Source organism: Cololabis saira, chromosome 21 (genome assembly GCF_033807715.1).
Source record: "Cololabis saira isolate AMF1-May2022 chromosome 21, fColSai1.1, whole genome shotgun sequence".
Lineage (NCBI taxonomy): Eukaryota > Metazoa > Chordata > Actinopteri > Beloniformes > Belonidae > Cololabis > Cololabis saira.
The window spans coordinates 2,519,264-2,545,127 of NC_084607.1; the positions used below are offsets into that span (position 1 = coordinate 2,519,264).

General features: G+C 47.0%; 1 protein-coding gene across 3 annotated transcripts; it reads right to left on the reverse strand.

Moving 5' to 3' along the window:
- Positions 1-2,075: 2,075 nt before the first annotated feature.
- LOC133421848 (NLR family CARD domain-containing protein 3-like) lies at positions 2,076-24,289 on the reverse strand. Of its 3 annotated transcripts, none has more exons than XM_061711635.1 (10): positions 24,213-24,289; positions 15,284-15,412; positions 14,962-15,201; positions 11,263-11,341; positions 10,767-10,974; positions 7,763-9,545; positions 7,324-7,497; positions 6,991-7,161; positions 3,206-3,252; positions 2,076-3,102 (listed from the first exon to the last, which is right to left on the reverse strand). In XM_061711635.1, exons 2-10 carry the CDS (start codon positions 15,370-15,372, stop codon positions 2,546-2,548), a joined length of 3,348 nt encoding a protein of 1,115 aa, XP_061567619.1. In that variant the 5' UTR covers positions 15,373-15,412; positions 24,213-24,289; the 3' UTR covers positions 2,076-2,545. The 3 variants fall into 3 exon arrangements, 2 of the variants coding, with proteins under 2 accessions (XP_061567619.1, XP_061567620.1); XM_061711636.1 differs by lacking the exon at positions 24,213-24,289 and adding an exon at positions 21,632-22,215; XR_009770700.1 differs by having other exon boundaries at positions 3,061-3,102; positions 6,976-7,161.
- Positions 24,290-25,864: the final 1,575 nt, after the last annotated feature.

Genomic DNA, 25,864 nt, shown 5'->3' on the forward strand with positions numbered 1-25,864 from the left:
GGTGGTAGGTGTGGGCCCCTATAGAAGGTGATGAGGATGCTGGTGGTAGCCGCGTTTGGTCGCCTACGGTCACGGGTCTTCACCAACAAGAACCTGAAGGCATCAACCAAGGCAGCAGTGTACCAGGCAGTATGTGTGTCCACACTACTGTATGGCTCTGAAGCTTGGACACCATACAGACGACACATAAGATCTATGGAGGCCTTTCACATCCGCTGTCTGCGAAGGATCCTGGGCATCACATGGGAACATCACATGACCTTTGCAGAGATTTACGAGCGCACCAACTCATCCAGCATAGAGGTAATTCTGACTCGCAGACAGCTCCGCTGGCTAGGTCATGTGATCCGCATGCCTGCAGCCCGCCTACCTCGACAGGTCCTCTATGGTCAACTTCAATCCGGCCTGAGGTCTGCAGGAGGGCAACAAAAGCGCTACAAGGACCACATGAAGGCACTGCTCAAGAACTGCAACATAGCACCAACCAACCTGGAAAAGACAGCAGCAGACCGAGACATCTGGCGATCCTCCTGCCTCTCAGGTGTCTCCCACCTGGAGGAGAAGTCATCCTTAACACGTGCGGAAAAACGCAGGCAGCGGCATGAGCGCGCTGCAAGGACTGCTCAACCAGGTTCAACACACACCTGCCCCTTGTGTGGAAAAGTGTGCGGATCAGCAATTGGTCTGCACAGCCACAAGAGGTGGCATGAGCGCACCAAGCGCTGAACCCCCCCCCCCGGGAGATATGAAGTCATCATCGACAACGATGGACTGCCATAAGCAAGTAAGGTAGGTGTGGGCCCCTATAGAAGGTGGTGAGGATGGTGGGGGCAGGTTTGGGCCCCTATAGAATGTGGTGAGGATGGTGGTGGTAGGTGTGGGCCTCTATAGAAGGTGGTGAGGATGGTGGTGGTAGGTGTGGGCCCCTATAGAAGGTGGTTAGGATGGTGGTGGTAGGTGTGGGCCCCTATAGAAGGTGGTGAGGATGGTGGTGGTAGGTGTGTCCCTATAGAAGGTGGTGAGGACTGTGCTGGTAGGTGTGGGCCCCTATAGAAGGTGGTGAGGATGGTGGTGGTAGGTGTGTCCCTATAGAAGGTGGTGAGGATGGTGGTGGTAGGTGTGGGTCCCTATAGAAGGTGGTGAGGATGGTGGTGGTAGGTGTGGGCCCCTATAGAAGGTGGTGAGGATGGTGGTGGTAGGTGTGTCCCTATAGAAGGTGGTGAGGATGGTGGTGGTAGGTGTGTCCCTATAGAAGGTGGTGAGGATGGTGGTGGTAGGTGTGGGTCCCTATAGAAGGTGGTGAGGATGGTGGTGGTAGGTGTGGGCCCCTATAGAAGGTGGTGATGATGGTGTGGGTAGGTGTGGGCCCCTATAGAAGGTGGTGAGGATGGTGGTGGTAGGTGTGAGCCCCTATAGAAGGTGGTGAGGATGGTGGTGGTAGGTGTGGGTCCCTATAGAAGGTGGTGAGGATGGTGGTGGTAGGTGTGGGCCCCTATAGAAGGTGGTGAGGATGGTGGTGGTAGGTGTGGGCCCCTATAGAAGGTGGTGAGGACTGTGCTGGTAGGTGTGGGCCCCTATAGAAGGTGGTGAGGATGGTGGTGGTAGGTGTGGGCCCCTATAGAAGGTGGTGAGGATACGTAATTTTTTTCTCTTATTGGTACGACAATACTGGACCAGATCAACGTATCCCTAAACTTAGGATATTTACCTCAAGCGTTTAAAGTTGCAGTATATAAACCTTCCCTTAAAAAACTGGTTTTAAGACTACTTGAATACTTTTAAACATGTTGCTGGTGTTTTTACATGTTGGATCTTACATGAATATTTCCATCTTCTCACTTCATTTTTACATCAACTTTGAAAACTGAAGGGATCAAATTAAAACAATCAGATAAATCAATCAAATATTGTACCAACTGGAAAAGTTGAATATAAAATAGAAATGTTTAGATTTGAAGATCAAATTTTCTTTCAGGGAAGAAACAAAACTTTAAGAATGTAAATGTGAAGTCAAAGATAAAAACATTTGGAGACAGAATGAAAAATAAAACAAGAATAATGAGATAAAAATCTAATTTATGATCAAATATCAACTGTCCAGTAAATTATTTAATGTTTAAATGTGAAAAAGATCAAATAAAAATACAATAAACCAAAAAACTAAAGGTTAACGGCTATTATCATCATCATCATCATCATCATCATCATCATCATCATCATCATCATCATCATCATCATCATCATCACCTTCATCATCATCATCAACTTCATCATCATCATCATCATCATCATTACCTTCTTCATCATCATCATCATCATCATCATTACCTTCTTCATCATCATCACCATCATCATCATCATCATCGTCATCATCATCATCACCATCATCACCACCTTCATCATCATCATCACCTTCATCATAATCATCACCTTCATCATCATCATCATTATCATCGTCATCATCATGGAGACTCTGAAGAACCAGAACCAGAGTCCAAGTCCAGGATCCAACAGAGACAGTTTCTCTGACAGGAGACTCTGGAGACTAAACTGGACACAGAGACACTGAGGAACAATAACCAAACCAGGGCCAGAGTCCAAATCCAGCACAGAGAGGTTCAGTGAAGGTGGTGTTGACGGTGTGGAGGTGGATCAGTCTGTCAGAGACGACTTCATAGAAGGACAGAGTTCCAGCAGGAACGTCCACGTACACGGCTGCTCTGCCACAGTCTGAAGACGGATGTGAGGAGGTGACGGATGTTCCACTGTTATTGTGACAGACACGGTACTGACCACCTGGATAACAGTCCAGACTCCAGGAATGATCGTTTCCTCCAAACCAACCGTCATCAGAGTTTCCTCTCCTGCTGATTCTTCTGTAACTCACTGATACAGAAACATTTCCACTCCACTGGACCGCCCAGTAACAGCGACCCGTCAGAACTTCTCTACACAGCAGCTGAGGAAGATCATCATCATCAAACCTGTCTGGATGATCAGGATATGACTGATCCTCCCCCACAAGTGTCATCTCCCTGTTGTTGTCAGACAGTTTGATGTTCTTGTGGACTGTGTTTGTGTCGATGGTGAGTTGACAGGAATCTGATGGAGAGAACAAACAAGCAGCTGCAGTTATTATTGATCAGTTATTGATCACTGATTGACTCATGAACGAGTGAATATGGTTGAATAAAAACACACTTACACTTCCTCAGTCCTGGTGTTAACCATCGTTGTCCAGCAGGCTCCACCCTGGAAGGAGCAGGAGGGTCAGACCAGCTCAGTCTCTCTCAGAGGAAGCAGAGATGTCAGAACCCCCCCACCCCATCACCTGTTGGACACTCCCATATCCACGACATCCCCCCATCACCTGTTGGACACTCCCGTATCCACTACACCCCCCCATCACCTGTTGGACACTCCTGTATCCACTACACCCCCCCCCCCCCCATCACCTGTTGGACACTCCCGTATCCACTACATCTCCCCTCCATCACCTGTTGGACACTCCCGTATCCACTACATTCCCCCATCACCTGTTGGACACTCCCGTATCCACTACACCCCCCCCATCACCTGTTAGACACTCCCGTATCCACTACATCCCCCCATCACCTGTTGGACACTCCCGTATCCACTACATTCCCCCCATCACCTGTTGGACACTCCTGTATCCACTACACCCCCCCATCACCTGTTGGACACTCCCGTATCCACTACATCCCCTCCATCACCTGTTGGACACTCCCGTATCCACTACATTCCCCCATCACCTGTTGGACACTCCCGTATCCACTACATTCCCCCCATCACCTGTTGGACACTCCTGTATCCACTACACCCCCCCATCACCTGTTGGACACTCCCGTATCCACTACATCCCCCCATCACCTGTTGGACACTCCCGTATCCACTACACCCCCCCATCACCTGTTGGACACTCCTGTATCCACTACACCCCCCCCCCATCACCTGTTGGACACTCCCGTATCCACTACACCCCCCCCCCCCCCCCCCCCCCCCCATCACCTGTTGGACACTCCTGTATCCACTACACCCCCAAAGTACAAAGTTTTGAATGTTACCTTGTTTTCCACGTTACCTGGATTATTTTGTTCGGGCCAAGGGTTATGGAAGAGTCAACTGCCATTGGTGAGTCAGTGTAACCTTCATAAATAATTTATTTATCAGAATATTGTGGTATTTGACCACCTTCCTATTTGAATGAGCTTTGTGTTGTTGTCAACTAGACCGCCAAGTCTATTCTCTGTTATAGAGCTCAGAAATTATGTTGACACTCCCGTATCCACTACATTCCCCCCATCACCTGTTGGACACTCCTGTATCCACTACACCCCCCCATCACCTGTTGGACACTCCCGTATCCACTACATTCCCCCATCACCTGTTGGACACTCCCGTATCCACCACACCCCACCATCACCTGTTGGACACTCCCGTATCCACTACATCCCCCCATCACCTGTTGGACACTCCCGTATCCACTACATCTCCCCTCCATCACCTGTTGGACACCACCGTATCCTCTACACCCTCCCATCACCTGTTGGACACTCCCGTATCCACTACACCCCCCCATCACCTGTTGGACACTCCTGTATCCACTACACCCCCCCCCCCCCATCACCTGTTGGACACTCCCGTATCCACTACATCTCCCCTCCATCACCTGTTGGACACTCCCGTATCCACTACATTCCCCCATCACCTGTTGGACACTCCCGTATCCACTACACCCCCCCATCACCTGTTGGACACTCCCGTATCCACTACATCCCCCCATCATTTCACATTTCTTTGTACTTTTATATTGTGTTACAAATGTTTTCTATATGTGAAAACAAATAAACAAACAAACAAACAATCACCTGTTGGACACTCCCGTATCCACTACATCTCCCCTCCATCACCTGTTGGACACCACCGTATCCTCTACACCCTCCCATCACCTGTTGGACACTCCCGTATCCACTACACCCCCCCCCCCCATCACCTGTTGGACACTCCTGTATCCACTACACCCCCCCCCCCATCACCTGTTGGACACTCCCGTATCCACTACACCCCCCATCACCTGTTGGACACTCCCGTATCCACTACATCCCCCCATCACCTGTTGGACACTCCCGTATCCACTACATCCCCCCATCACCTGTTGGACACTCCCGTATCCACTACATCTCCCCTCCATCACCTGTTGGACACCACCGTATCCTCTACACCCTCCCATCACCTGTTGGACACTCCCGTATCCACTACACCCCCCCCCCCCATCACCTGTAGGACACTCCTGTATCCACTACACCCCCAAAGTACAAAGTTTTGAATGTTACCTTGTTTTCCACGTTACCTGGATTATTTTGTTCGGGCCAAGGGTTATGGAAGAGTCAACTGCCATTGGTGAGTCAGTGTAACCTTCATAAATAATGTATTTATCAGAATGTTGTGGTATTTGACCACCTTCCTATTTGAATGAGCTTTGTGTTGTTGTCAACTAGACCGCCGAGTCTATTCTCTGTTATAGAGCTCAGAAATTATGTTTACATGATGTTATAGACCGCTGTGTCTATATCTATCTAAATAGATTGTGTCATTTTAGACCAGTTATGTTTTTTTTGTATTGAAGCTGTACCAAAGATGGAACTGAGTCAGTCCGTGACTATCTGACAGTGACAGCCAGGTGATTGACAGCTGTCAGGACTGTGTGTGTGTGTGTTCTTCTGAACAAGTTTGTGACTTTACTCTGCTTTCTGCAGCATAGGCCTATAAGCTTGCTTGGCTCAATAAAAATGAAAATAAATGTTGATTGATGGGTAGGATGAGGTGTTGTTGAACGTTAAAACGACTATCATAAGGGCCCATGGAGAATGCTCCGCCCCCTCTGTACTGAGACCTGCGCTCCACCACTGAGAGTGTCCTACCTGAGAGTGTCCTACCTGAGAGTGTCCTACCTGAGAGTGTCCTACCTGAGTGTGTCCTATCTGAGAGTGTCCTACCTGAGACCTGTAAAATTCAGAATCCAATTTAAAATTGTATTACTTGCATATAAAGCCCAAAACGGCTTACCTCCGTAGTATTTACAAGATTTGATAGTGCTTTATGTTCCTGGCAGAGCTCTCCGCTCCCAGAGTGCAGGTTTACTCGTGTATCTAAATGTAGATTCGGAGGGCGGGCGTTGTGCTATCAGGCACCATTACTATGGAACCAACTTCCAATCTGGGTTAAGGAGGCTGACACCACCTCCACCTTTAAAACTAAACTTAAAACCTTTCTGTTTAGTAAAGCCTATAGTTAGTGTTTAGTAAACCTCTAGCTGGTGTTGGTAAATCTCTAGGTAGTGTAAACTCTAGTGTGTTAGAATCAGTAGTCATAGTTGCAGCTATAGAACAAGACTATAATAGTTAGTCTCAAATATAGCTTGGTGGTAGATATGCTGCTATAGGCTTATGCTGCAGGGGGGCACCGACATGATCCACTGGGCGGTGCCTCTCACCCTTCTTCTCCTCCCCTTTTCCCTTCCTCTCTTCTCCATTACCATTTTTATTGATTATAAATATCTCATAGCTATCATTTTTGTCCATCGCTCCTGTAGTTTCTTGTGCCGGCCCCCCTTTTTTCTCTTTTGTGCATGTTTGCAGGCCGGAGCCTCGGGAGCTGCGTTCTGGCCTGCGTTCCCAGTCCCCCCCCCCCCCCCCCCCGACTCCCCCAGTCTGGCCGTCGGCAGGAGGGTCTCCCCCTTGTGAGCCTGGTCCTGCTCAAGGTTTCTTCCCTCCTAAAGGGGAGTTTTTCTGGATCTCTGGAAAGCGTCTAGAGACAACATCTGTTGTATTAGACGGTATATAAATAAAATTGAATTGAATTGAATTGAGAGTGTCCTACCTGAGAGTGTCCTACCTGAGTGTGTCCTACCTGAGTGTGTCCTACCTGAGAGTGTCCTACCTGAGTGTGTCCTACCTGAGATTGTCCTACCTGAGAGTGTCCAGTCTCCAGCGGGGATCCTCCAGTCCAGACCGAAGCTTCCCTGCTGAATCCCCTGGATCGTTGTAGCTCAGGTCCAGCTCTCTCAGGTGGGAGGGGTTGGAGGTCAGAGCTGAGACCAGAGAAGAACTTCCTTCCTCTGAGATCAGACAGCCTGACAGCCTGCAGACACACAACACAGGTCTGCTGCATGTTCTCTGCTCAAGTGTCCTGCTGCAGACACACAACACAGGTCTGCTGCATGTTCTCTGCTCAAGTGTCCTGCTGCAGACACGTTTAGCAGCATGTTCTCTGGACCTGGAGAAGACTTGAATGAATCCTGACCTGAGAGACTCCAGTTTACAGTGTGGACTCTCCAGTCCAGGACATAGCTGCTCCAGTCCAGAATCCTGCAGGTCGTTGTTGCTCAGGTCCAGTTCTGTCAGACTGGAGGACTGAGAGCTGAGAACTGAGGACAGAACTGGACAGATGTTCCCTGAGAGGTGACAGCCACTCAGTCTGCAGACGGAAGAAAAGAACAACAACCAGGTTATTTCACTGTTGTGTTTCCTTGTCAGAGTTCATGCTTGTGTGTGATTTTAGGTCCAATGTGTCATTAAAGTTTCTGGAAATGAAAGAACCAGCGTAAACTCACTCATGTGAGGTTGTGCTGAAAAAAAGACTCCAAACAAGTGAAGAAAACATGAAATATGGAGGTAAAACCAGACGTAGTCAGAAACTAGCCTCCACTCCACAGGTCCAACATGTGTCTGTTGGTACTTACACAACTTTCTTGGAGGCTTTGACCACCGGCAGCAGCCACCGTAGAGCCTCCTCTGAAGCTGAGAACTTCTTCAGGTCAAACACCTCCAGATCTTCTCCTGATGACAGTAAGATGAAGCCCAGAGCCGACCACTGAGCAGGAGACAGTTTATCTCTGGAGAGACGTCCAGACCTCAGGGACTCTTGGACCTCCTCCACCAGAGACTGATCGTTCAGTTCATTCAGACAGTGGAACAGGTTGATGCTTCTCTCTGCAGACAGATCCTCACTGATCTTCTTCTTGATGTATTCAACTGTTTCCTGATTGTTCTGTGAACTTCTTTGGTTTGATGTCATTAGACCTCGTAGGAGGTTCTGATTGGTCTCCACTGAAAGACCCAGGAGGAAGCGCAGGAACAAGTCCAGGTGTCCGTTTGGACTCTGTAAGGTCTTGTCCACAGCTGTTTGATAGAAACCGGTTGAAGAACGTTGAGTTGTTCGTTGATCTTCCAGCAGGTTGACTCCAGAGCTGATGACGGTCTGATGGACATGAAGAGAAGCCAGAAACTCCTGAACAGTCAGATGGATGAAGCAGAAGACCTGGTCCTGGTACAGGCTGCTCTCCTCTCTAAAGATCTGGGTGAACACTCCTGAGTACACTGAAGCCTCTCTGACATCGATGCCACACTCTCTCAGGTCTGGTTCATAGAAGATCAGGTTTCCTTTCTGCAGCTGTTCAAAAGCCAGTTTTCCCAGAGACTCCACCATCTTCCTGCTCTCTGGACTCCAGTGTGGATCCGTCTCAGCTCCTCCGTCATACTTGACCTTCTTCAGTTTGGCCTGGACCACCAGGAAGTGGATGTACATTTCAGTCAGGGTCTTGGGCAGCCCCCCTCCTTCTCTGGTTTCCAGGACGTTCTCCAAAACGTTCTCCAGGACCGTAGCAGTGATCCAGCAGAAGACTGGGATGTGGCACATGATGTGGAGGCTCCGGGATGTCTTGATGTGGGAGATGATCCTGCTGCTCTGCTTCTTGTTCCTGAACCTCTTTCTGAAGTATTCCTCCTTCTGTGGGTCAGCGAACCCTCTGACTTCTGTCACCATGGAGACACACTCAGGAGGGATCTGATTGGCTGCTGCGGGTCGTGTGGTGATCCAGAGACGAGCAGAAGGAAGCAGGTTCCCCCTGATGAGGTTTGTAAGCAGCACATCCACTGAGGTGGACTCTGTAACATCAGTAAGGACCTTGTTGTTGTGGAAGTCCAGAGGAAGACGACTCTCATCCAGACCATCAAAGATGAACGCCACCTGGAACTCTTCAAAGCTGCAGATTCCTCTGGTTTCAGAGAAGAATCGATGAACTAGTTCCACCAAGCTGAACTTCTCCTCTCTCCGCACATTCAGCTGTCTGAAGGTGAATGGAAGCAGGAACTGGATGTCCTGGTTGGTTCTGCCTTCAGCCCAGTCCAGACTGAATTTCTGTGTTAGGAGTGTTTTCCCGATGCCGGCCACTCCTTTCGTCATCACCGTTCTGATTGGTCCTCCTCTTCCAGGTGGGGGTTTAAAGATGTCTTCCTGTCTGATGGCTGTTTCTGCTCCTTCTGGTTTCCTGGAAGCTGCTTCAATCTGTCTGACTTCATGTTCATCGTTGACCTCTCCGGCCCCTCCCTCTGTGATGTAGAGCTCCGTGTAGATCTGCTCCAGAAGGGTTGGGTTTCCTGCTTTAATGATCCCCTCAAACACATGCTGGTGCTTCTTCTGCAGCTGACCTTTGAGTTTGGATTGACAAACGGTATCAACGGTATCTAAATAAAGATGAAATAAAGAAAACCACGTAGTGATTAAAACCAGCCCACAACAAGTTCTACTTCCTCTAAAGAATCAAAATTTCAACATTCACTAATCACTGGTTCAATGAGGAGTATTGAAGCATTTTCCTCCCAAAAACCCCTCCGATCAATCAGAGGAACAAGAAAAGTGATTCCTCAACAATTCACTTCAGACACACGAGTTGTGTTTGTTTTGTGTTTGCTGGAACTGAATACTTTTTTTTTTACCTTGTTTGCACACATATTAATGGTTAATACCATGCTGGTAAAAACCTAAGGTATATATATGTGCATTGTTACTATATTTGATATATATATATATATATATATATATATATACGCATACATATGCATACACATACATATATACACGCATACAAACCCAGTGTTTTTTTTTGTTCTTTTTTTTGGGGGGGTGGGTGGGGGGGGGGGGTGACATCCACTTCTAACCAGGAAGCAAGAACACACGGAGGCCTCACGTCAAGCACTGGAAATCTGCAACAAAAACCACAAACGAAACACGGAACCGACCAAAACACGAGCACCGATCGCCCCGAATCTCGAGATCTGATCACAGTCTGAGCTAAGCTAACGCGACTAACAAACCCCAAAAACTAAAGAGCAAGCATGCAGGTGAACAAGCCAGTGTGTATGTCTATCTGTGTGTGTGCGTGTATGTATATGTCTGTGTGGCTATGTGTGTGTGTATGTGTATATGTATGTGTGTGTATGTCTATGTGTGTGTGTACGTGTATGTATATGATTATGTGTGTGTTTGTTTGTTTGTTTGTTTGTGGGAGCAACCCCGCCACCCGCGAGACCAGAGGCCGACAATGAAGAACCCGGAACCCAGGCCACCAGCAACCCCACAGAGGGGAGAAGAGGGCGGGAGGAAACCCACCGCCCGCGGGCCCCCCCAGTGGCAGCCGAGGAGACCCGCGGGAGGGAACAATAGAGGGAATAATAATAATTATTATTATTATTATTATTATTATTAATAATAATAATAATAATAATAATAATAATAATAATAATAACAACCATCTTTGTATAGTAATAATATTAATACATTCTTAAATTGAGTTCCTCCACCTTCCAGCGGGTTTAATGTTGTGTCTGATCTGTGAATGTTGGTCCTCTACTGAGACATTGGGTGTGGTTTATCCAGCAGCTCAGATGTTCAGAGAAACGTCTTACTGCTCTGCAGGAGGTCAGCCAGCTTCTCCTGCTTCCTCCTCCTCAAGAACTTCACTGTGATCTTCATGAATGTCTCTCTGATGCTCTTCTGCTCTTCATCTTCATCCTCCTCCAGACTCTCTGAGGATTCTGGGTAATCTGGACTCAGAACCTTCAGGATCTTCTTCAGCTCGTCCTTCACAAACATGATGACGTCGTCTTCCAGCATCTGGAACAGAAGACCACATGAAGGACACAACCAGACTGAAACCACAGAGACAAACATCAGGTCCATGTTGGACAGACTGACAGTCCACTGGTCTCCAGAGACCAGCATGGAGACAAACATCAGGTCCATGATGGACAGACTGACAGTCCACTGGTCTCCAGAGACCAGCATGGAGACAAACATCAGACCCATGTTGGACAGACTGACAGTCCACTGGTCTCCAGAGACCAGCATGCAGATGGACATCAGGACAACAGGTGGAGAAGGAGTTGTTGTTCATGTACAGACCTGAAAGATGGAGTCCAGCTGGGTCTGATGCTGCTGAACAGACGGACCGCTGGGGGACTCTGAGATCTGCTGGTCCTCTCTGTGGAGGAATCATGAAGAACTAGGTCACATGATGTCTGAAGGTCCATGGAGTCATGTTTGGATTAGGACAGTCCACCAGAGGACTTCCTGTCATGTTAAAGGTTCTCTGGTCCTCCTCAGACTGAGAACGTCCACGTCTTTCTCCCAGTACCAGCTCTCAATCTGGTGGTACAAGAAGGTCCAGCAAGTGTCCACAAAGACCACCTTCTCAACAGATCAATATCAGAATCAGAATCAGAATCATCTTTATTGGCCAGGTTCGAACATTGTCGAACAAGGAATTTGACTCCGGTAGTTTCGCTCTTTGGTAGTAAAATAAACAATAAAACAAATGTGGAATTTCTATGATACAGAATAAACATTTAAGGTGCAGCAGTTTGAGGTAGAGAAAGAAAAGAATTTTACAGGACAATTATACAAAAAAAAATACAAAAAGATTATACAAATTATACAAAGAAATTCAAAGTGAGGGGTGCAGCAGAGTGAGGCAGACATGGTTGTCAAGGAAGGTGCTAGATGATTTTTTATTTTTTTTTATTGCACGTGTTTGGTTACTATGAGACTCTATTAGTTGTGAGAGTTCATCAGAGGAACCGCTTGGGGGAAGAAACTGTCCCTGTGTCTCGAAGTTCTGGCGCACAGAGCTCTGTAGCGCCGTCCAGAGGGGAGGAGTTGGAACAGGCTGTGTCCTGGGTGTGAGGGGTGTGGTCCTGGTCCTGGTCCAGGTCCTGATCCTGGACCTGGTCCTGGGTGTGAGGGGTCTGGTCCTGGTCCTGGTACTGGTCCTGGTCCTGGGTGTGAGGGGTCTGCAGAGATTCGACCTGCCCGTTTCCTGGTCCTGGACCGGTACAGGTCGTCGATAGATGGGAGGTTAGTCCCAACTATCCTCTCTGGCGACCTGATTGTCCGTTGCAGTCTGTGCCTGTCCAGTTTGGTGGCTGATCCAAACCAGACAGTGATGGAAGAGCAGAGAACAGACTGGATTATGGCAGAGTAAAAGGTGATCAGCAGCTGCTGTGGCGGGTTAAACTTCCTGAGTTGACGCAGGAAGTTTAACCTCTGCTGCGCCTTCTTCCTGACGGAGTTGATGTGGGTGGTCCACTTCAGGTCCCTGGAGATTGTGGATCCCAGGAACCTGAAGGAGTCTGTGGTGGAGACAGTGCTGTTGAGGATGGTGAGGGGGGGGGGGGAGTGGCGGTGGGTTTTTCCTGAAGTCCACCGTCATCTCCACAGTCTTGAGCGGGTTCAGCTCCAGGTGGTTCCGACTGCACCAGTGGACCAGCTGTTCCCCCTCCCGTCTGTACATGGACTCGTCCCCCTCCCGGATCAGGGACTCGTCCCCCTCCCGGATCAGGGACTCGTCCCCCTCCCGGATCAGGCAGATGACGGTGGTGTTGTCCGCGTACTTCAGGAGCTTCACAGACAGGTCCCCTGAGGTGCAGTCGGTGATGGCCAGTGCTGAAGGTCCGGGTGCTGGATGTGATGCTCCCCAGCCTCACCTGCTGCCTCCTGTCACTCAGGAAGCTGGTAATCCACTGACAGGTGGAGGCTGCTGATCCACTTACAGGTGGGGGCAGCACAGTGAGCTGGGTGAGCTTCTGGTGGAGGATTGCGGGAGCGATCGTGTTGAACGCCGAGCTGAAGTCCACAAACAGGATCCTCGCATAAGTCCCTGAGGTGTCCAGATGACGCAGGATGTGGTGCAGTCCGATGTTGACTGCGTCATCCACCGACCTGTTTGCCCGGTAAGCAAACTGCAGGGGGTCGAGCAGGGAGCGTGTGGTCTCCTTCAGGTGGCTCAACACCAGCCGCTCAAAGGTCTTCATGACCACAGACGTCAGGGCGACGGGTCTGTAGTCGTTTAGTCCTGTGATGGTGGGTTTCTTGGGAACTGGGATGATGGTGGAGCATTTGAGGCATGAGGGCACCTCACACAGCTGGCTGTGGTGAGGTGTGAAAAAGCGGGTAGCTGGGGGGGAGGGGGGGATGGTGGAGGTGGACCCGAAGGGGGGGAGGGGGGGTGGTGGCGGTGGACCAGCAGGGGGGGAGGAGGGGGGATGGTGATGGTGGAGCAGCAGGGGGGGGAGGGGGGGATGGTGATGGTGGACCAGCAGGGGGAGAGGAGGGGGGGATGGTGATGGTGGAGCAGCAGGGGGGAGGGGGGTGGTGGTGGTGATGATGATGGTGGTGGTGATGATGATGGTGGTGATGATGATGATGATGATGATGATGGTGATGATGATGATGATGATGATGGTGGTGATGGTCGAAGTAGGCCTGAAGCTCCAGCTTTGACTCTTCTATCCACTTCTTCACAGTCCTCACCACAGGCTTAGATGTTTTCAGTTTCTGCCTGTAGGTTGGGATCAGATGAAGAAGACAGTGATCCGAGTGTCCTAGAGCTGCGCGGGGAACAGAGCGGTATGCGTTCTTAATAATGGTGTAACAATGGTCCAGAGTCACGTGTCCCTGGTGGGACACGTGACATGTGGCCTGTATTTCGGGAGTTCGTGAGTGAGGTTTGCTCTGTTAAAATCCCCCAAAACAATAGAGAGTGAGTTCGGGAGTTTTCTCTCCAAGTCTGTTATCTGGTCGGCCAGCCGCTGCGTGGCTTCAGCCACACACGCGTCCGGTGGGATATATACCCCGACCAGAACAAAGGATGAGAACTCCCGCGGTGAATAAAAAGGTTTACAGTTCACAAAGAGAACCTCTAAGTGAGGGCTGCAAGAGTCTTTTAGCATTGTCACATCCGTACACCAACCTTCGTTTATATAGAAGCAGATTCCACCACCTTATGTCTTCCCTGAGAGTTCCTTGCTGCGATCCGCTCGGATGAGCTGGAATCCCGGCAGCCGTACTGCGTTGTCCGGGACGAGATCACTGAGCCAGGTTTCAGTGAAGCAAACGGCGGCAGATCTGCTAAAATTCCGGTTCTTTGAGATGAGTAGAAGAAGTTCATCTATTTTATTAGTAAGGGAGCGGACGTTCCCCAGGTGGATGGAGGGGAGCGGGGTTCGGAATCCTCTCGCTCTCAGCCGCACGAGAGCTCCCTCGCGCTTTCCCCGTCTGCGTCTTCTGTAGAGCCGGTAAACAGCCGCTGCTGCTCCGACCAAAATCTCTTTTATGCTGTCAGGATCGGTGAAAACTGGGCAAAAAGTACCGGGAGAAGACTTCCTAATGTTAAGTAGTTGTTCTCTGCTGAAGGTGAACCGTGAAGGGCAGCAGAAAACAGGAAAAATACACAGAAAGCTGAAAGAAATCAGAGAGCGAAACACCGAGGCGACCATAGGAGGCGCCATCTTGGATCAGATCAATGTTCACATGGTTCCAGGAACCATCTGTCCTCCTGCATCCAGCAACACCGTCCACCTGAGGAGAACTTCCTCCCTAAATGATGTTGCAACCACAGCAGAAAGATGCCCCCTGCTGGACAAACCGCTGAACTACAGTCACTCAGAAGAGACTCCAACACCCCCTTTATAGTCTGCTGTGTTTCTGGAAACATCAACAACCATCTAACAACGGCAGCAAAACAGAGAAATGTTCACTTTAAACATGTTACCATGGAAACGTTTCAGTTACGTTTCTCAGAATCAACGTTTAGAAACCACTCACCTCTCTGAAGGAAAACCAGGAGCATCTTTAAAAGTGAAAAATAAATACTTTGATGCATCACTCTTCAAGGAAACACAGCTGGGACCAGGTCCAGGTTCAGGTCCCGGTCCAGGTCCAGGTCCAGGTCCAGGTCCAGGGCCAGGTCCAGGTCCAGGTTCAGGTCCAGGTTCAGGTCCAGGTTCAGGTCCAGGTCCAGGTACAGGTCCAGGTTCAGATCCAGGTCCAAGACGACGTTGTCTCCTGTAATAAAGGTGTTTGGTGAGGTGAGGGCTGAACTCTGACGTGCAGAAGAGCCATGGACAGTTAGAGTTGATCATCTCACCTCTTTTCTTCTCTCCGACTCTCAGGTTTTCCCCTCGGGGAGGTTTTGGACGGAATGACTCCCTCCTCTCTGCCCTCACACTGATCCATGCTGCTGGATTCACATCAGCTCACACACACCTACCTTCATCTGCAGAGAAACACACATAATAGACACAGAACAGTGACAACAATAATTGAAGCTGCAAGCGGCGATGAACGGGGCCTCCACACGTGTGCACGTTCAGGCTGCAGTGGAAGCTTGTATGACTTCATGTAGATTCTTCAGGCCTGGACATTTAGCGAATGACACCACCCACGACTCTCTATACCAAACCATTCAAAAGTTATGGCAGAAAGTAGGGATTATCAAATATGGACCAATCAGATGAAGGCGGGCTGCGCTTTTTGGCGTCTATCGTTGCCACGGTAACGCTTTTGACTGAGAAAAGTAATGTGCGTCGTTGCAGGATGGAGACGCACATTTTGATGTATAACACACCTGGGTGCATGTTACGGTTCGGCCACATTAACGGCCGACAAAAAGGCATAAATTGCGCCAAAGTTACACGATTAATTCAAAATGGCCGACTTCCTGTTCCGTTTCGGCCATGGCGCCAAAAGACTTTTCTTTAAGTTGCAACATGATACAGGTGTGTAGCGATTTTCGTGCATGTACGTCAAACCGTTGTGGCAGGGTGGAGGAGCAGCCACTCAGCTGATTGGGCACACCTGTGCCCAATCAGCCTCTCCACCCTGCCTGCCTTCAGCAGAGCCCTCTCCCAGCAGACCTCTTGCTGGTGTGCAGCTGCTCTTTATGAAGGCAGGCAGGGTGGAGAGGCTGATTGGGCACATTTGTGCACATTTGTGCCCAATCAGCTGAGTGGCTGCTCCTCCACCCTGCCACAACCGTATTGTGGGGCTTGAGGAACAAAGTTTTCTAGGGAGCGCTGTTGAACCGTTAGGCCACGCCCATTAATGCAAACTATTAAATATCACACCAGGCTTGGCTTGCGTGCAAAATTTGGTGACTTTTGGGGCACGTTTAGGGGAAAAAAGGCCCTCATTTTGTCGGAAAAATTAAAACGAGAGGCTTTGTGTCAGAGAATGGTAGACTTACTCCAAGTTTGAAAATTGGGGGCTCTGAGTTTCGGGAATCTAGAGTCACCAGACCGGGCCTGGGGGCACTTAGGGCCATAAATACTAGGACAGGTGGAGTAAGGAGAAGTTTGTGTTTTGTCTGTTAATGTCTGGCATAACAATTTTGACTGTCTGGAGAACAAAAAATTAATTTTGAAAAATAATTAAAGTTGGAATTTCGGCTCTTCTGGAATCCGGTTAAAGTTAAAGGGTAAATTAAAATTAAAATTTAGCAGTGCTACTCTTTTATTTTCTGTTTTAAAGATAATCCAAATTGCGGTTATTCTAAAATCAAAACTAAATTTATTGTGCTTAAAGATTTTTAAGAAATCTCAATTTAATAGTGAGTAAAGTAAAATCTTTCAGCCTGTCCTAACTGCACGCGAGCGTCCGACTATCGCGTCGCACTGCGTGGAATCGGACGCTCTCTGTCCACACTGAAAGCGTTATTGGCCCCCACGTTATTTTGATTGACAGCTGAAACTCGCTTTTTAAAAGGCTGATTTATAGTTCCGCGTTACACCAACGCAGACCCAACGCCATCGATTTTACGCGGAACCATAAATCAGTCTTTATTCAGCCCCGCCCGTGCGCTCCTGAAAGAAACTCCTAAAAGAGTAAAGAGAAAAGTAAAAGATGGGTGAGTACTTGTAATCTTCCTACGTTTGTACTTTCTAAACAGAAAACAAGCTTGATATTGTGATATTTAAATGTTCTTCTATTTTCTTCCTGTCGCTCGCATTGAAAGCCGGTTGAAAGCGCTGTAGGAAACGGTCACGAGTGTCATGAGTGTGTGTGGGAGGGGTTGGGGGATTGGTGTCAGTCCATGTCAGGTGGGCTGGTTTAGGGGTAGGGTGATGGCTTTGACGGCCTGATGGAAAAAGCTGTTACTCAGTCTTGTGGTTCTGGATTTGAGTGTGCGATATCTTTTTCCAGAGGGGAGTGGGGAAAACAGGGCATGTCCGGGGTGTGTGGGGTCAGTGCTGAAGTTTCTGACCTTTTTTAGAAGTTTTAACTTTATTGAGGTTCTTGTATTGAAATGACTGTTTCCTACAGCGCTTTCAACCGGCTTTCAACGCAAGCGACAGGAAGAAAATAGAAACCGGGCCTCCGACAAAAGTCCAGCTCAAAACGGCGCGCCGCGTCGCGCTGCGTTGCTCGCAGCCAGTTTGGACAGTCCAATATAAAATAAAGCAATGAAATTGTTTTTGATGCTGACGCTTGCTCGCGTCGCATGCAGTTAGGACACGGTGTAAACCTTGACTCCTATCTCCGTCAGCGAGCTGCACAGACCCTGATACGGGTAAACCTTGAGTAGCACACTGTTTTCCTTTCGTGAAAATTAAACTTACAAACGTCTGAGAGAACCCTCTGATAGTAATCTTTCCCTTGGGACCAGATTTGCAGATTTGTTCCAGGCCAGGATGCAGAGCTGTAGTTTAACACACTTCTCTGCTGCTTCTCGAGGACCAACGCCTGCCAACAAAACTGTAGGATTGCATTATGTAATTGGCGACTCTAAAACTATAGGATTACATGATGTAATTGGCAACTCTAACCAGGTGCCTAGCAAAATAGAAGTGGTTGCAGTTCCTCGCCTTCCAAAAGTTCACCAGGTGCGGCGTTATAGAGGCGTTAACCAAAATAATCTTGTAGAAATTAAAACCAATGCACATTTGCTACCAATAAGAGACCGAAAAATTTGATGCGGACTACTAAATATACGATCGTTAAGCTCCAAGTCTCTGTTAGTAAATGATATAATTACAGAGAGTAGGAGTGATGTTTTCTGCTTAACAGAAACATGGTTACAGGAGGAAGAGTATGTTAGTTTGAATGAATCGACTCCGCCCGGGCCGAGGCGGAGGAGTCGCAGCAATTTATAACTCCAGTCTCCAAACAAAATTTGAACCTAAGTGCAATTATAATACATTTGAAAGCCTCACGCTTAGTCTGAAATTTCCAAGCTGGAAATCAGAGAAGCCAGTTTTGTTAGTGGTAGTGTATCGGCCCCCTGCTGGCGCTTATCTAGAGTTTCTGTCTGAATTTTCAGATTTCCTTTCTGGATTAGTGATCAGTACAGATAAATTCATCATAGTGGGTGATTTTAATATTCATATGGATGTTGAAAGCGATAATCTTAAATTAGCCTTCAATTCTCTTCTAGAATCAATGGGTATCTCACAAAAAGTGGACGGGCCGACGCATTGTTTTGATCATACTCTCGATCTCGTTCTCACCTACGGTGTTGAAACTGATGATCTGTTGGTGTCACCTGTAAACTCCCTTTTATCCGACCATTATTTAATAACGTTTGAATTTAATATTGTCGATGTTGAAGTGCAGGGCAGGAGGTATTATTTTAGCAGATGTTTGTCTGATGAAGCTATTGCTAAATTTAAGGAGGCCATTGCTCATCTTGCGACAGTGGAAAATAGTGAAGCCTCTACTGAAGCAATAGAGGCCAGTGACCTGGGTTCTAGCTCTGATGTTGATGTTGATTTTCTTGTTAGTAACACTGCTGATTTGTTGCATTCAGCTTTAGATGAAGTTGCTCCTTTGAAAAGGAGGGTTTCTAGCCACAGGAGCTTAACTCCCTGGTATAATTCAGATATCCGCATGTTGAAACAAAACGTGCGTAAAATGGAAAGGAAGTGACACTCTTGTAAGTCTGTAGACTCCTATCGTGAATGGAAAGATATTCTAATAGTATATAAAAAAGCCATTCGCAAAGCCAGAACAGCTTATTATTCAACGTTTATAGAGGATAACAAAAGTAACCCACGTTTTCTGTTCAGCACTGTAGCCAGGCTGACAAAGAGTTACAACTCTGTTGAGCCGTGCATTCCTGCAGCTCTCAGTAGTGAAGACTTTATGAGCTTCTTTAAAAGTAAAATCACGAGAATTAGAGAAGAAATCAGCCAGCCGGTTGTGGGCATTTCTTCAGCTTTAGCGACTTCCCTAGGCTCTGACTTGTCTCTAGACTGTTTTGATCCTATAGACCTCCCTTTGATTTGTAGCTGCAGAGGAAAAAAATAATGTCACGAGGAAAAACAAATATTGCTCACGCCTCGGAGCCTCTTCAGCATTATATAGCAGTCAAAAAAAAGAAAAGAAAAGTAAGAGTAATACAAAACATGTACTGTATGTTGTACTATTATACTAATTTATTGAAACACATGGTGAGTCAAACATTTACCAAAGCAGCTGCCAAACACTCCTAAACAAGGTAGCCTAAGACGTGGGTTGTGCAGAACTGCGGCAGTAAATCCTTCTAAAGAGTGGCGCTCCGACGAGGAGCTCCATTCTTTAGTAGGGATTTCGTATGGATCCAGACCGTTAATAATCATTATTTTCTCCATATACCACTCCCTGGCTTCCTTGTTTAAGGAATCCCGGTAAATTCCAGTTCCTTTCCAGCAGTTTAACATCTTTTTTTTTGCGTTCCGTCTGTTCACTTGGTGAAACAGAAAAGCGTCCCGTCTTCTCTTAAAACAAATGCACGCGACGGGACAGGAGTTTTCCGGCAGTACGCGCTGGTGCTCATGGGAAACGCACTACCGCTTTTGTCCAAAAGATGCCGCCAAACTCAGAAAAGCTGAAAGTCACGTTGTGCTGCTTTAACTGCTTCAGTAGGATTTCCTAAAATAATTTCTAAAATACTCTTAGTCGACGGGAGACGTCCCTTAAACTAGGAAATAAAGATTTTGGAGAGAATTAAAATAAATCTTATGCGAAATAATATACGGACTTAAAGGAGCTGTATGTAAGAGCAATAATAAAACGAATCATAAAATGACCCCGATATGTCAACAGACATTTAAAAATCACGTTCATTTCAAATACTTATGTCACTGACAACAGCTCTCAAGCCAGGATATTCCAGTTTAAAAAGAGGAGTTGCAACCCTCAACTGATGTTGATGTTTTCATTTTTTGTTTTGGCCTGAAGCTCCACCCTCCACCTATCTCCCAATCACGAATTCAGTAAAGTTTCGGCATCCGGGCTGCCAGCTCGGCTCTAATTATCGCAGCAGCCGCTACAAACGTGTTGGATGAAAAACCTGGCAACCTCTGGTCGGGGGGGGGGGGGGGGGGGGGGGGGTACACGCTGCTCAACAATATTTTGAAAGTGACTGCAGTACCAGTTTTGGCCATTTCTTACAGACGGCTTAAACTAATTTAAAGGAGCATGAGGCTCCTTTTAAGAAATGAGACTCATTAGCGCCACCCTTGACCACGACAGCCGTCAGGGGTACTGCAGCCAACTGCGAAGCCGGCACGGGAGAACGGGGAGAACGCGCATGCAGCGTAATGTGACGTCACATCCGCAGGACAGCGCGGGAAATTCCGGTCACAATTGCAGCACATTTTGCAGCACACAGCCTGTTCAAGGCAACAGAGAGATACACTAGAGGGCTCATTCTTTTTGGTTTGGAACGCTTCATCTGACATTATTACTAGAAAACTTAAAACGTATACAAATTTTTGTCATAAATCCTGCCTCAATCCTGCCTCATGCTCCTTTAAGGCTAAAAGCATGTTAAAAATGGGACAATGTCCCCTCAGATAGATAATGGCGTAAGAAACATGGGTTTTGATGGGATATTGAAAAATAGGAGAAAAGGGGGCTGCTGCAGGCTGCAGCAGGGCCCAAGGTTGTGTGTGTGTGTGTGTGTGTGTGTGTGTGTGTGTGTGTGTGTGTGTGTGTGTGTGTGTGTGTGTGTGTGTGTGTGTGTGTGTGTGTGTGTGTGTAAATGCTCGTGTGTGTAAACGGCTGCAGTCTGCTGCACGTTCACGTGAAGCTGCGTGGATGAGAGGGAGGTGTTATCTCATTTCCTTTCTGTTGACATTTCTTTTTGTTAAAATGATGCAAATAAATGGCTTCTTGATGTGGTGTGGTCTGTGTCTGACGAGGGAGATCTTTGTCTGCTGGACAACACAAGAGCTTCAGAGGACGTTTTGGCCAGTGTTTAGAAATGGAATAATATAGTCTTTTTGAATCATTCTAGACACTGAATGGAGGCATGGTGACGTAGAATTGTAAAATTCAGTTGATTCACCATTCGAATGGTTGCAGATTACTTTTCTGATACTGTATTTGACCCGGATTGTATGGAAATGGGATTCTTGCCATTGCGAGTATGAGCTGTGTATGATTGGGTTGATTGTGACAAGCGTGAAACATGTAAATAATTTTTCTTTATTTTGTCTGTTGTGAAGTCACGTACCTGATCCACACGCACGCCATGTACCTGATCGAGAGGCCACGGCCGTACCATCCCCTTAGGTGGCTCGGATGCGGTCTAAGGGTGGCGACCAGCGTCCTGCTGGTCATCTCCATAGGGGCGGGGTTGATTCTGCTGCTGTTGGAGAGCCTGCACGACCACACATCACAGGCCAACAGCACGAAAATCTCACCTCCTCCTGACCACAATTCTGATGCGGCAAATACACCTCACCGCCTGGTGAGGAGGTCTGCTGTTTACACGACCAACACGACGGCGCAGCTAGAGGACATGTGGTACCGTGCCATGGCCACGCTGATGAGGAAGCTGACCAACGAGATCAATATGACACATGTTGTTGCACACCTGAATAACTTGTTGCATTTGCAGAGGAGGTCCTGGTTTTCCATTTCAGGGTGGTAAACTGCGCTGTTCCACCTCTCTGCCCCCCCTTACTATTCTTTTGGGTTTGTGTGTTTTTCTTTGTTGTATTGTGCCATTAGTGAAGAAACTAGTGGCTTCTGCCATCCCCACCGCACCTGGGTGGTTTGCCCAGGAGGTGGATCGGGATGGTGAGTGGGTTCCTCTTTTCGTGGAGGAAGAAGAGTTACTTCAACTTTATATTCTGCATTAATCGTTCCTCAAGCGGATGTTTTCATTTATGCTGTTCTGAACTGTATTGAGCTGTTATGTCCTGTTGACAAAATGAGAGGGAGTCAAGCATTAGCCCTGTGTTACGAAGGGTTAATACATGGAGAGTTATGCCAGGACATATGAGAAATGTTGTCATTCTTTTTTATGATTTTACCCTTTTTCCTCACATTTTATCCTTACTGCTTGGTCACATGGTGATTTTGATTTTTCTTTTTTTTTCTTCTCCTTTTTCCTTCATGGACTATTGTGCTAAATGTGATTTGTTTTGTTATTGTTTGAAGTAGATTAGTTTATATTTCATTATGGGACATTTCCCTTTCATATTATTTTTTTCCCCCCTTTTATTTAGGTTCAGTGTAGCTAGACGGATGAGTCTTTTACCCTCCTCGTGTCGAGTGGGGGGAGGGGTTTTGGCTCTTCTGTACCCGTGACCTATGATCCCCTGCCTGGGTTTTTTAACTCCCAAGTTGGAGACTGGGTGTGCTAGCGTTTGTCTGATGCGGGGCAGAGCATCAGGGTCACGGGGTAGGTCATTGCAAAATTTCCTATTTTATTATGGTTTAGCATAAAATGCTAAAAAGGGTGGAATGTAATGGGAAATTTTGGTATAACAATGTTTTTTGCCTTGTATGCTTTAACACTAATGCACAAATCCTGTTTTCAAGTGAACATTCCTTGGCGAGGTCATGCTCCTTTGACACAGAGTCTAGCATGGTTGCCAGGGTGATATTTTGTCTAGTTGTTCCCAGCCTGGCCATTATAAGGTAGCGTGTGCTTAAACATTGCTAGGGCATTTACAGGCTGACTGTTCGTCTGATCAGGTCGGCATTGTCTGAACCTCCATTCATTGAATGTTTTTCTCTTTTCATTAAAACTCCAGAAAGACAGCTGAGTGTGTCCTGACATTCATTTTTGAACACCTTTATTGAACGAACAACAATTTTTGCCCCCACACTTGCGAAATGTATTATTTACATACATAACATTAAGTAGTTTATACAAAGACTAGTCTTTATTGATCTACATAATAATCTCATGCAAAAAGTTGACTTATTTTTTTCAAGTAGATCAAGCAAGATATTTGTATCAATGCAGATGCAGAATCTGTTTTTATACCCACTTTTGTTGGCATAAACCTTTTTATCCATTTCAAAGTTGGCCACACACGAACACACGTTTTTGAATCCGGCTGTTTTACGTTCTATTATTTCAGAGAAGTTTTCAGAGGAAGTTAGGAAAGTGTAGCTCATTTGCATTTAGAATAAAAAGGCACAAATAAAAACCTGATAAGACCGGTTTATACCAGTTGAAACAGAAAAAGGGAAGCCGGATTTATGTATCTGTTGAATCACCGGCATCAAGAAACTGAATTCCTCTCTCAAACTGAACCAGCTTTTTAAAATATTTCTGTAAATAATTTTTTTTTTTATAAATTCACAATACTCAACACACACACACACACACACACACACACACACACACACACACACACACACACACACACACACACACACACACACACACACACACACACACACACACAGGCTTGTTCACCTGCATGCTCCTCTGTAGTTTTTGGGGTTAGTTAGCGGTTTTTGTGTTTTAGTTTTCAGTTTTATTGGCATAAATCAAATTCCAATGGTCATCGTCAGAACCACTCTATAAGTCTTCATAGTCAGAGTTTAATTTAATTTAATTTGATCTGCTTATTTTTTTTATCTGTGTCCTTTTCTTTCAAAGGTTTTAAACAAGTCAACTAGACGTCCTTTTTCTTGTCCTCAAGTCACGTTTGTTTCAGCCTTTGAGAGTTTCTCTGACCTGGATGATAGTCTTTTATTTCATATTTACTTTGTACAAAAGCTTTAAATAAAGAGTCAAGTTTACAGAAAACAGTTTCTGGAGTCAGAGTTGAAACATGAATCAAACTTACAGTCTGTTGGATCGGTCCGCAGCTCTCCTGATGACTCGACTCCACGGCCTGAAAAACCAGATCTGAGTCTGTAAAACGTTCCCAGGTGAGAGTCCAGACTCCGCCCCCTGGTCTCCAGGTGAGAGTCCAGACTCCGCCCCTGGTCTCCAGGTGAGAGTCCAGACTCCGCCCCCTGGTCTCCAGGTGAGAGTCCAGACTCCGCCCCCTGGTCTCCAGGTGAGAGTCCAGACTCCGCCCCCTGGTCTCCAGGTGAGAGTCCAGACTCTGCCCCCTCGTCTCCAGGTGAGAGTCCAGACTCCGCCCCCTCATCTCCAGGTGAGAGTCCAGACCCCGCCCCCTCATCTCCAGGTGAGAGTCCAGACTCCGCCCCCTGGTCTCCAGGTGAGAGTCCAGACTCCGCCCCCTCGTCTCCAGGTGAGAGTCCAGACTCCGCCCCCTCGTCTCCAGGTGAGAGTCCAGACTCCGCCCCCTCGTCTCCAGGTGAGAGTCCAGACTCCGCCCCCTCATCTCCAGGTGAGAGTCCAGACTCCGCCCCCTCGTCTCCAGGTGAGAGTCCAGACTCCGCCCCCTGGTCTTCAGGTGATAGTCCAGACTCCGCCCCCTCGTCTCCAGGTGAGAGTCCAGACTCCGCCCCCTGGTCTCCAGGTGAGAGTCCAGACTCCGCCCCCTCGTCTCCAGATGAGAGTCCAGACTCCGCCCCCTGGTCTCCAGGTGAGAGTCCTGACTCCGCCCCCTCGTCTCCAGGTGAGAGTCCAGACTCCGCCCCCTCGTCTCCAGGTGAGAGTCCAGACTCCGCCCCCTCGTCTCCAGGTGTAATTCAGTCTCGTTAACTCTTGCTAGACTGGATTCAGTGAATGGATCCATGGAATCAGTAAAGTTCAGAAACCGTCAGAAGCAGCGGCGAAGTTGATGTTGATGACAGATATTCGACCAACAGGAGGCTGTTTTTAGTTTTGTTGATAAGGAAGTAAATACTTGACAAGCCTCAGCTGCGTCTCAAACACTGATACAAATATCTTGCTTGATCTACTTAAAGAAACAAGTCAACTTTTTGCATGAGATTATTATGTAGATCAAGAAATACTAGTCTTTGTATAAACTACTTAATTTTTTGTATGTAAATAATACATTTTGCAAGTGCAGTCAACTTAATTGTGTTAAGTTTACTTTATTTAACAAAATTATGTTCGCTTTACTTGCAAATGAATTTTGTACATACTAAAAATTAAGTAGTTTATACAAAGACTAGTCTTGATCTACATAAAAATCTCATGCAAAAACGTTGCCTTAATTTTTTTAAAGTAGATCAAGCAAGATATTTTTTACTGTGGTTTGTACTTAAACAAATAAAACATGTTTCATCTAAACGTTGGTCAATCTGCCCAATAGATTAAAATAGTTAAAGGGAAAGTAAATACGAGATCATTGCTTGTTAAGGAAAAAAAGCACAATGTCTTGTTTTTTGAAAAAATGCAGATTAAGTTCAAAACTACATGTATTCATGTAAAGCACCAAACTTCATTTTTAATTGTTAATATCACAGATTTAAATGATTACATGATTAGATTTATTTTTTCAGTGCAGAGGCTGTTTTAGTTTCGTTGATAAGGAAGTGCATACCTGACACGCCTCAGCTGCGTCTCAAACACCCA